The sequence below is a fragment of the Ursus arctos genome, unplaced genomic scaffold, assembly GCF_023065955.2.
Source record: "Ursus arctos isolate Adak ecotype North America unplaced genomic scaffold, UrsArc2.0 scaffold_12, whole genome shotgun sequence".
Taxonomy (NCBI): domain Eukaryota; kingdom Metazoa; phylum Chordata; class Mammalia; order Carnivora; family Ursidae; genus Ursus; species Ursus arctos.
This window is the reverse complement of record NW_026622786.1, coordinates 32,940,031-32,952,698: the sequence shown is the minus strand read 5'-3', so window position 1 is coordinate 32,952,698 and position 12,668 is coordinate 32,940,031. Positions and strand designations below refer to the sequence as shown.

The 12,668-nt window shown below is 34.9% G+C and overlaps 1 protein-coding gene across 1 annotated transcript in view; it reads left to right on the top strand.

The window, feature by feature from the left end:
- The window catches only part of PKN2 (protein kinase N2), a 131,127-nt gene that overhangs the window by 68,583 nt on the left and 49,876 nt on the right, over positions 1–12,668 (top strand). Inside the window, exons 4-6 of the mRNA XM_026497664.4 lie at positions 4,703–4,820; positions 5,144–5,289; positions 5,375–5,588. Coding sequence (XP_026353449.1) covers positions 4,703–4,820; positions 5,144–5,289; positions 5,375–5,588 — 478 coding nt within the window. The remainder of the gene's footprint in view (positions 1–4,702; positions 4,821–5,143; positions 5,290–5,374; positions 5,589–12,668) is intronic.

Here is a 12,668-nt window from a genome sequence, read left to right as displayed (position 1 = left end):
AATGGGGAGCAAATTTAGGGACAGGGGTAATGAATTCAGTTTGGTGATAAAAATCATCTTCAGGACCATGGTTATTGGATTCTGTATGACTAAATTACTACCCCAATACACATTATAGCCAGAGTTGTACTTTTAAAAGCCAAGTCAGACATTTTCACACTCTTCTTTCAAAACCTTCTATTGGCTTTCTGGCATGCTTAGAACAAAATCCAGAGTCCTTATTGTGGCTCTGCAAGTTCATACATGACTTACCCTGCCTACCTTCTGATTTTATCCTTTAAAATACTTTCATTCTCTCCTATTACACTCTAGCTATATCAGCTTCTTTGCTATCTCTTGAACATACCATGCACACTCTTACCTCAGAGGCTTTGCATTTACTATGTCTCTGCCTAGATGTCTCTTCTCTCAAGTACTTTTCATGGGGCTTTTTCTCTCACTTCATTACAGTCACTGCTAGATGCTAACACTTCAGCAAGCTCTTTACTACTATCCCGTGTAAAATATCAGCCCCTGTCTCTCCTTATCTCTTTCACTGCATTACTACTACCTGAAATTATAATTTTTTTTTTTAAAGATTTTATTTATTTATGTGACAGAGAGACAGCCAGTGAGAGAGGGAACACAGCAGGGGAGTGGGAGAGGAAGAAGCAGGCTCCCAGCAGAGGAGCCCGATGTGGGACTCGATCCCGGAACGCCGAGATCACGCCCTGAGCTGAAGGCAGACGCTTAACGACTGCGCTACCCAGGCGCCCCCTGAAATTATAATTTGCACAATTTTGCCATCTTCATCAACATTAGAATGTAAATTTCATGGCTCTAAGTAGCACCATTGGTTTTCAGAATAATCTGAGGGCTTTGTAAGATATATCAAAGAGATGTTTTCCATTGATGTATTCAGATGACAAACTAAGCTATTTATTAAAATATGGGGTTCTTATTAACCTCTTTAAATGCACCCTAGTATTTTCAGACCTTTTTCTCATTTGAAAGTATCTGACCATCTATCCCAGCTTCACTCTCCTCAATGTTCTAGTCTTGATATAGTCCAGTCTCATCTGTATTAACAGCCCATCGGGGCGCCTGGGTGGCTCAGTCGTCAAGCGTCTGCCTTCTGTTCAGGGCGTGATCCCGGGGTCCTGGGATCAAGTCCTGCATCAGGCTCCTCCAATGGGAGCCTGCTTCTTCCTCTCCCACTCCTCCTGCTTGTGTTCCCTCTCTTGCTGGCTGTCTCTCTCTCTCTTGTCAAATAAATTAATAAAATCTTAAAAAAAAAAACAACAGCCCATAAACCCTTCTGGATTCCCTCAGCTAAAATTGATCCCATCTTCCTTTGAATATTCTGTAACTACTTTAAACATTATGATACATAACCATAATTATTTGTGTCTGTTCAATCAAATTACAGGTTTTTAAAGGTAGCATCCTGATTAATCTTAGTGTTTTCACTGGATGTGACCACATTTAACACATGTAAAGTAAGCCGTCAATATGTGATGGAAAAATAATGATTGGTTTATTTATTTCTGAAATCCATGTGTGATGTGGTTTGTTATAATGGTCCCACTATGACTTGCAAAACAATAATGGTTACTTTTTATAAAACAAAATATTATGTAATTGGAAAATATTGTAAATTTTTTAACATAATTTTAAAATATTGTATGTTCAAGATATAACTATCAGGCATTGTAGAGTGCTGATTACCAATAGAACCATATGAAATTGCTGTCTTTTTAGTTCAAAGCTAGTTAGATATTGGCATTTTCGTATGATTCAACCTAACATACATAAAAATCTTTCCAAAGCCTTAGCATAAAAGCCAGTATTTCTCTAATTCTTAAGCCAATTCATATACTTTAGACCTACTTTGTCTCTTGCTTTGAATATATTATGTGCTCAGTAAAATATCCATTGAATTTCTAGAAGCATAAAACTGACCATAAAAATTTATTGAATGCTGGAAAGCATAAGACTGACATGTAGTAACTGTAAATCGCCTTTGACAGATAATATCCAGTGTCAGTTTTAAAAGCCTTCATCATACTTTGACATCTGTGCAGATCTTCCAGAAGTCTGGGAAAAGTCGATTTACTTTTAAAATGAACTAATGTTCTTCTTTACGTGTTGAATTGAAATAGTTAAGAAAGTATTTCCAAAGAAGAAAATGACAGAACTGTCGCCTTCTCACATGGTGATAAAATAGTAAAAGGAGTAGCTTAATTGAAAAGCATAGTATTATATAGTTTGCTTAATATTTATACATTTATACTAGGACTTCATTGAAATAAGATAATCATTTTTATTACTCTAAAAGAGAACATTTTAATGCACATCATGTGCTAGGCAGTATGATTTTTGTTTTGTCTAATGCTTACAAATCTCCATGTTTTAGAGAGTGGTATCCCCATTTACATAATTTCTGCAAGAAACCTAAAGCTTGTGGAAGGTAGGTTAAAGTACAGTTAAGATTTGGCCACTAGTCTGTTTGATTGCAAAACACATTTGTCCCATTAAATTAGGTTTGGAATACTAAGTTTTCCTCTTACTCTGATGAAGTCTCAAAGAAATAGAAAAGCTATTTCAAATCTTCAGTTTGTCTGATGTACCTAATACTGGAAAGGAAGAATTAAGGTAAAAGTAAAGCATTTTCATTTTAAATTTAGAAAGTGAATAGGTATATTTTTAAAAGTATATATAATTAGTCATAGCCGAACACCAAACTCAAGCAAGTATTCTGAAGGGTAAAGCAGTTAACAAATGCAGTGTGTGTGTGTGTGTGTGTGTGTGTGTGTGTGTGTGTGTACTTCATGGTGTAAATTGATATTTAAGAGGCTTATAGTAAACTCTATTGCCCAATTCCTTTGGTATAGAATCTAAATATTTAATAAAGAATGAAATTCGACTAGAAGATCTTTCTGAAATTGACCTAAGGAGCAAGAAAGAAATGGAAAAATACGAAAATAAATTTGCAAACTGCTTTTTCTTTCACTGTTTATTAACCAGCCTAGTTTGGTATTTATCATAAAATATGTCAGCTCACTTTCTTTTTTCCTTATATAATATCAGTATGTCTCTCTCACCCCACATCTTCATCCTCCCCTTTATTCAGTGTCATACTGTGTGTGTGTTTTTGATGCTGCACATCTAATGCTTGTCTCTTAGCTTCTAGGCTTGAACTCTTCCAGAGATATAGGTTGATTGTATCCTATGTTATTTCCAAATCAGTACTGACTGCCTAAGTAATAAAAGTAGAGATGCTTAAATAATAAGCAAAAATTGGCCTTTTTTGTGAATGTTTCCTAACTTGATGCATAGTTTTGTTTATCATATCTTTTTTTGTGGACTGAAGCCTTCTAGACTTTGACAACTAATAAAACTAAGCAGGAGATGGTATTAACTTCTGTTATTTGTTGCATATGAAATTTTTAGAAGAAATTACTGTATTTTCTGTGGCTGCCATAACAAATCACCATAAATTTAGGCTTAAAACAACGTAACTTTATTATTTTACAATTTTGTAATTGAGAAGTCTCATGAATCTCACTGAGCTAAAATCAGCCATTGGCAGGGCTGCATTCCCTTCTGAAAGATGTAGAGGAGAATTTGTTCCCTTGCTCTTTCTAGCATCTAGAGGCTGCCGATGTTTCTTGGCTTATGGCCCTCTTCTTCTCAGTCTTTGAAGTCAACAGCAATGGGTCTAATTCTTCTCACATTATTCTGCCCTCCTCTTCTGCCTTCTCTTCCACATTTAAGGAGCCTTGTGATTACTTTGGGTCTACCTGGATAATCCAGGAAATGATCTCAGGATTTTAAGATTGGGCAGTTAACAACCTTAATTCCATCTGCTGTCTTAGTTCCCTTTTCCATGTAAGGTAACATTCTCAAGGTTCTGGGATTAGGACATGGACATCTTTGGGTGGATCATTATTTAGCTGACCACAGTTCCAAAAATGGTAAGTTTTCATGACTCTGCATCAGTAACATTCATTGTTATTGAAACTAAACTGAGGTATGATAGTAACGTTATTTCATGTAATTCACCCTTCTTGAAGTTATAAGAAATAACAGAAGTTTACTCACCATAATTTCCTCCCTTGCTTTATTGAGGTCTTATTTTTTAACATTCAAGAATTTCAAGAAACCTTTCTCATTATCTCACCAATGTTGACAAATGATGTTTCCTGTTTCCTTTATCAGATTTAAAGGAACACAGATACCATCTTTGATTAGTTATTTTAAAAATTTGCCTACATATGTGAAATTCCATAAGAATTTAACTGCAATGTTATGGGAGAAGAGATTTTCAAAATGTTCAGGCTTAGTCACTGAGGCATCTATCTGTCACATACAATGCTTCTGAGTATAAGAATTGTTGACCATGGTATGGGAAAATTCTTCATATTTTGCGTAAAGCAGAAAAAGAAAATTACAAGTGTGAATTTGGAGTTTTTTGAAAACAATAAAATTCACTTGCTTTCTCAAATTACAGAGTGGTTTTTCTCATTTATAGCACTATCAGTTTGGTGGCTTTTGTAAAATAAACATATCTACAAGTATATCCATTTGTATTTAAAATAAGTATACTTAGAGTGTTCTTTTAAATTTTTTTTCACTTGCTGATAATCATATGATCTTACTAAGAAGCTATGAAAATGTTTTGTCTTTTCATCTGCTTACCTTTCTGAACTTATTTTAATAGGATCGGAAACTCCATGGCACAGCTCAGCAGCTGCTCCAGGACAGCAAGACAAAGATAGAAGTGATACGAATGCAGATTCTTCAGGCAGTCCAGACCAATGAATTGGCTTTTGATAATGGTGATGGAATAGAGATAAATTGTCATTCTTATTATTATGGGCATGGTGCTTAATAAATGTTATGTAGGAGAGAAACAGTGGTTCAAAGTTGAGGAGGAGGAAGCATTATGTTTTTTGATCTTTAGTTTTTATCTTCGAGTTTTGATGGCTAAAATGGAAGGCTTTTTATTTCAACATTGTATCTATTAAGTATTATTTGAGTGTTTATTGACTTAATAACTAACTTTTAAGTTGTAAGAAATCTTTTGTTTTCATGAGTTTTAATCACCAAATATGAGAATACCAAATAAATGGTTCAATTGCGTTTTTTTTTCCCCCTCTAGCAAAACCTGTCATAAGTCCTCTTGAGCTTCGGATGGAAGAATTAAGGCATCATTTTAGGATAGAGTTTGCAGTAGCAGAAGGTGCAAAGAATGTAATGAAATTACTTGGCTCAGGAAAAGTAACAGACAGAAAAGCACTTTCAGAAGTAATTTTAAATAAATATTTTAACTTAAATACATTATTCAAAGAATGTAATTATTTAGATGATAATTGTCTTTTCCCTATTCAAGGCCCAAGCAAGATTTAATGAGTCAAGTCAGAAGTTGGACCTTTTAAAGTATTCATTAGAACAAAGATTAAATGAACTTCCCAAGAATCATCCCAAAAGCGGTATTATTATTGAGGAGCTTTCACTTGTTGCATCACCAACACTAAGTCCACGTCAAAGTATGATATCTACACAAAACCAGTATAGTACACTATCCAAACCAGCAGCACTAACAGGTAGGTTGCATACTTCTCCTAATTATTTTTGGTGCATTTTTTTGTGTGTACATTTGGTCCTGGTTTAATAAAGAAGAAAGTATGTACAGAGTTTTAAAATATTGTGATAAGTTACACATAACATAAAATTTATTATTTTAACTATTTTAAAATATACAATTCAGAAGTATTTATTTACAGTGTTGTATAGCCATCACCACTGTGTAGTTCCAGAACATTTTCATCATCCGAAAAGGAAACCCCGTAACCATTAAGTAGTTACTCCCCATCCTCCCAGCCTCTGGCAACCACTATTGATTTTCTGTCTGTGTATATTTGTCTGCTCTAGGTATTTCCTGTAAGTAGAATTATATAATTTGTGGCCTTCTGTGTCTGGCTTCTTTCACTTAGTGTACTCCTCTCAAGTTTTGTTCTTGTAGCATATATCAGTATTTCATTCCTTCTTGTGGTAAATAATATTCCATTGTATGTGGATATATACTAAGTTTTGTTTATCCATTCATCAGTGGTTGGATATTTGGGTTGTTTGGGTTGTTTCCACCTTTTGACTATTGCAATTATTATTGTTATTAACATTTGTGTTCAGGTTTTTGTTTGAACATCTGTTTTCACTTACTTTGGGTATATACCTAGGAGTACAATTAGCAGGTCATGTGGTGATTTTGTGTTTTATTTTTGAGGAATGGTCAGACTTTTCCACAAAGTCTGCATCATCATTTTTGTTCCCAAGAGCACACATCCTTACCAACACTTGTTATTTTCCATTTTTTTTATTATTGCCATTTTAGTAGGTCCATTATTGAACGTGGGGTAGTAAAATCTCCAATTATTTTTTGTGCCTGTTTCTCCTTTTAATTATGTAAATGTTTGCTTCATGTATTTTTGGGCTCTGTTGTTAAGTGCACATATGTTTGTAGTTTTTTTTTTATATCTTCTTGAAGGATTGACTCTTATCAAAATGTAATGAATGTCCTTCTTTGTCTCCTATAACAATTTTGGACCGAAAGTCTATTTTGTCTGATATTAGTATAGCCATCTCAGCTTTCTTTTCCTTATGACTATTTGCACTGAATATCTTTTTTTATCCTTTCGTTTTTAATCTGTTTTGTCTTTGGATCTAAAATGAGTCCTTTAGACAGCCTATGATCATGTTTTTTAAATCAGTTCTGCCAATCTCTGCCTTTTACTTGAACAGTGTAATCCATGTATATACCTATGTGGCTAATGCAATTCTGATGCTAACTACCTAGAGTTGGGTCAGATTTCATAAGTTCAATGGCACAGTCCCACACAAGACTGCCCTCCTTTCTGACATAAGTTGTAAACTTGGAGTTTCCCCAACTATCCACACTTTTGACAAACTGGCTACAAATTCAGGGATTCCCACTACCACCTCAGGTTCAGTAATTTTATCGAACAACTCAAAGAAGCTCTATGTTTACAATTACAGTTTTATTATTTATTATAAACATAAATTAGAAAAGACACATAAGGAGAGGTCTGGGGGTTCCAAATGTGAAGCTTCCTAGTCCTCAGCATGTATCACCCTCTTAGCATATCAATTTCTGTCACCAACCAGGAATCTCACTTTAACTGTGAGTATCCATAGTTTTTATTGTGGCTTCATTATGTGGGAGTGACTGGTTAAATCATTTAGCCACTTGATTGAAATCAGTCTCTAGTCCCCCACCCTTCTCTGAAGGTCAGGAGGCCAAGCTAATATTATGTGGCACCAGCCCTCTATTATATGGTTGTCTTTCTGGCATAGCTAGCCCCCATCCAGAAACTGTAAGGGCCTACCATGAATCACTTTGTTAGTATAAACTCATCTGAGGTCTGAGGGGCCCACCATGGATAAGAAGACACAGCAATCACTGAGGAAATAACAATGGTTTAAAGGCTTGCTCCCAGGAGCCATGAACAATAACCAGCCAAATTCTTTATTATACAACAAAAAGGCTTACTTCTGCCATTTTGCTATTTGTTTTCTGTAGGTTTTAATCTTTTTTTTTTTCCCTTGAATTCTTCTGATACTGCTTTCTTTTGTGTTTGAATTTTTCTAGTTTACCTTTTTGATTCCCTCGTTTTTCCTTTTCTGTATATTTTTTAGTTCTGGGCTTAGTGGTCACCCTGGTGATTAATAACCTGAATTTATAACACTCTTTACCACTTTATCTTCAATACCCTACAAAAACTCCACTCCTATATAGCTGTGTCTCCCTGTCTTTTGTTGTTGTGTCACAGATTACATGCTTATAAACTGTGTGCCCGTTAAATTACATTATAATTACTGTTTTATGCACCTGCCTTTTAAGTCATAAAGAAAACAAAGAGTTATAAACCAAGAACACAGTAATACTGGCTCTTATATTTACCTGTGTAGTTAGTTTTACTGGTGTTATTTTTTTCTCCAATTTCAAGTTACTGTCTAGTGTACTTTCATTTCAGTCTGAATGACTTATTTTAGCACTTCATCTGGGCAGATCTGCTAGTGACAAACTCCCTTAACTTTTGTTTATCTGGGAATCTCTTTATTTTCTCCTTTATTTTTGAAGGTTGGTTTTGCAATATGTGGAATTCTTGGTTGACAAATTTTTCTTTCATTACTTTACAAATGTCATTCCAGTCCCTCCTGGCCTTTGTGCTTTTTGATGAAAAATCAGCTTTTATTCTTATTGAGGATTCCTTGTAAGTGGTGACTTGCTTCTCCTTTGCTGTTTTGTAAGATTTCTCTGTCTTTGGTTTTTTTCACAGTTTGATTATAGTATGTCTTAAGTAGTAATCTCTTGAGTTTACTCTTGGATTCTTCGAGCTTCTAAATGTGTAGATTCATGTCTTTCATCAGATTTGGGACATTTTCAGACATTATTTCTTCACATATTTTTTCTGCCACTTTATTTCTCTTCTCTCCTTCTGAAATTCCCATAGTGTGTGTGTATGTATTCTTCATGATATTCCAGAGGTCACTTTGTCTTTGTTCACTATTTCTTTTTAAAAAGAACAAATGTTTATTGACGTACAGACATTTTGGGGGCCCAGAGACGCAGGGGTAAACACAAAAGTAAGCATCAGCTTCCATGGGTATCAGAAATTAGAAGGGTGAAGAAAGCATCAGAAGTCAGAGTCTTCCCACCAGCAACCTCCTATGAGCCCTGTCCACAAACATGAATCATGTCTCTCTGTTTGAACTGTCAAGATTTCTCCCAAAAGTCTGGCTTTAGTAGAGCTCAGAAAGAAGCTTCTCAAAGTTATCAAGCCAGGTGTCAAATTGGTTAAGTCAGTTACAAACCATCTTTAGTTTCATTGTTTTACGTCCTGCTTTTTATTTTGTTTCGTTTTGTTTTTAATTAGGAGCATACCCATTTAGTGTTGTTATATCTTATTGATCAATTACCCTTTTATCATTATAAATATTCCATTTTATCTCTGAAAATACTCTTTGACATACAGTTTACTTTGTCTAATATTAGTAGAGCCACATTATCCTTCTCATGCCCAGTGTAACCTAGCAAGAATTTTTTCCTAGAAGGTTTTCCATCCTTTCATTTTCAACCAATTTTTTAAAAATTTAAAGTGGCATATTTTGTATACATTATATAGGTGACTCTTTTTTTATCTACCCTGAAAATCTGACTGAAGTTGTTAGTCTGTCATATTCTCCCCTCTTTTTTTAAACAGCTTTACATACATAAATTGCACACATTTGATGAGTACAATTTGGTAACTTTCGATATAACCCCCAAAAGTTTCCATGTGCCCTTTATAAACTTTCTTTTTAATATAATATTATTTTTGGTATGTATTTACTGTACAGTCTTGGTGTTTGAATAGTATCTTTCCTGGCCTTTGTTGTTGTTCCTGAAACAAACCTTCTATATTTCCATTTCATCTCCTGTAACAGCCTTTTAGTTATGCCTGTGTGTGTGCATGTGTATGTGTGTTTATTGCTTTCTTTAGAGAATTAGGCATGCATATTGAACTTATTACAGTCTATGATCACAATCTACTCTCTTACCTCCAAATCAGTTAAAGAATTTTCTGAAGAGGGGCGCCTGGGTGGCTCACTCATTAAGCATCTGCCTTCGGCTCAGGGCGTGATCCCAGAGTCCTGGGATCAAGCCCCACATCAGGCTTCTCAGCTGGGAGCCTGCTTCTTCCTCTCCCACTCCCCCTGCTTGTGTTCCCTCTCTCACTGGCTGTCTCTCTCTGTGTCAAATAAATAAATAAAATCTTTAAAAAAAATTTATGAAGAAATATTTGCAAATCCTTCTTCTTGTTGTAATATATATTACTTCTACATATGCCTTAAAAATCATCATCCTTGTATGGTGACTAACAAAATAAAAATAGTTATTATTAAAAAATCGTCATCCTTGAGTATTGTTTTACCCTAGAGAGCTAAGAGCTTTAAGAGTATTGTCCATTTTTTCAGTTTATTTTTTCAGAAAACAAAACATTGTCCTATGTATTTAATGACCCATTTATTATTATTTCTGTTCTTTACTTCTTGTACTTGAGATTTTCTCTATTATTATTTCCCTTTAGTCTATAAAATTTCCTTTATAGCATTTTAACATTTATTATAAAGAAGATGTGCTAAAGTGTCATTTTTTCACCTTTTTCCTATATTTTTCAGCTTCATGGTTTAAGAATATTATTAGTGAATGTAGAAATCTGAATTTTTTTTTTCTTTCAGCTCTTTAAAAATGTGATTTCTTCTGGCTTCTATTTTTCTATTATAAAAAGTCAGCTATAGTTTTTATCAATATGTCTCTTCATGCAATGGCCCTTGTTACCCAGCTGCTTCAATAACAGAATTATGTTCACTTTCCTTTAGTTTTCCCCCCTTTGTTCCTATGACTAGGTGCTTTTAATTGACCTTTCTTCACATTTGCCAGTTCTTCTGCCTGCTCAAATCTACTACTGAACTTTTCTAATTTTTTTTAAATTTCAGTTTTGTACTTTTCTGCTCTAGAATTTCATTTGATTCTTTTTTTTTATAATTCTGTATTTTCCTTAATATTCTCTATTTGCCTAAACACCATTCTCCTTTCTTCTGTTTGTTTGTTTTGGGTTTTGTTTTTGGTTTTTGTTTTTTGGTTTTTTTTTTTTGGTAGGTCTTTGACAGTTGATATAAAGTCTTTGTCTAGTAAATCCTGTGTCTTGGCTTCCTCAGATTCTATTAATTTCTGCCTCTCTTGTCAGTCAGCCATACTCTTTATTTTCTGGCTTGCATCATCATTTTCTATTAAAAACTGGAGATTGTGAATATTACAATGTGTAACTCTGAAAGATACTCCCCTTCTCTAGAATTTCTTGTTGTTTGTGTGGTATGTGGTTGTTTAGGGGCTTTTATAAGCTGTTTTGTAAAGATTGTATTCATTGTCTTGTATGATCACAGAAGTCTCCATTAAATTAGTGGTCAGCTAGTGTTTTGACAGATATGTCTTTTAATGCATGCAGGCAAAAAGAAAAAGAAAAAAAAAACTCCTTGCTTTTGCAGCTGGGCTGTTTATTTGTGTGCTGGGGCATATCCTCAGTGGTTTTCCAGGCATTTTACAACTGTGCCTTTGCTCACACAGGACTTGTAGATCAGCCAGATGTGAGAGCTTAAGGCTTTCTTGGGTCTTTTCTGAGGATGTTTTCTGTTTCTCCCTTGCCTTCTAGTTTCCCAGGGGAAGCATTGCAAAGCCCCATATTCCTCAAAACATCTCATTCCCTATATTCTCTTCGAAGACTCTTTGGGATATCTTATTGTTTGTCCCTATTGATATCTCTTGCTCCAGGCTGCAGTGACTGGTTCATTTGCTGTTAAATGCCCTCCGCTTAGCTATTTCTCTGCCCTGAAAGATTTCCTAGTTAGGCAAAAAACAAACAAACAAACAAAAAACACGCCTTTGTGTTAGTCCTTCATGGAGTCCTCAGGTCAAAGCAGGCAACCTTACTTTCTTGAGCATGAGTTTTTCTCTGTAGACTGCCATATTGAAGACCATCACCAAGCCATTTGGTTGGGGGTGGGGCGGGGGAGGAATGAGGCAAAGGTAAGTTAAAATGCCACAGAGCTCTCCCATTAAATACTCATTGCTTTTTTTTTTTTTTTTTTTTTAAGGATTTGTTTGGTTGCAGTAAACCTTTGACTGTTTTACAGATTTCTCATACACTTGATTCTAACAGTTTTTGCTAAGTTTTGGTTGTTTTGTTTGTTTCCCATGTTTCAGTGGAGAAACTGCTTTTAGACTTTGCTATTCCACCATTTTCTCTGACCATCAGCTACAGAGGTTTTTATGGTCCATATGAATGTTACACTGACTTCTCTCACCCCTAGAAATCCTTAAATTACCAATGTGAATGTCAACAAGGGCTTTCCCTTAAAAATAATGTCATAAAATATTTTGAAGATGTGAAACTGTTCTTCAGAATTATGTAGCATACTGTCACATTCTAGTAGCTTTATCATTGATCAGTTTTATATTATGGCAGACTTCTATATTAAAACTTGAATGACAAATTTATGGTTAAACTATGTTGTTGCCACTATTAGGATCAATCTAAACCTGCAGTTACCAAATTGAGTTTCTAAATCTGAGGCATCCTGGGATGCCAGAGTGAATTCTCAGGGTACAACAGGATATCTTAAGCTTTGGGGGGCGACACGGTGTTAGTTCACTTCCTAGGGTCACCATTGAAACTACTACCTCAAGGTAGCTACAATTTCAGCATGAGGCAGAGCTATATTCCTCTCAGTGACGTCATACGTTAACGAAGCTGGGTTTGCCTGCATTGCTGTGATAATAAATACCACGTGAAAAATCAATGCGAAATAGAAAAGAAGGTGGAAGTTTCCGGTCTAGTGCCAGAGTTTGAGAAGCTGTACTGTGGTCAGTAGGTACAAACATCCCATTAGGAAGTAACCATGGTTATTTACAAATGAAATAAGATTACTTTTTCTTCAAGTTATGTGTATTATTTTTGTAAATAGTTATTAATTTGTTGCAATATCCTTTGAAACAGAACTGTTGGTATATCTTTTAGATTAGGAGCACAATGAAAATTGAGACACTAGGGTACCATGAAACAAGA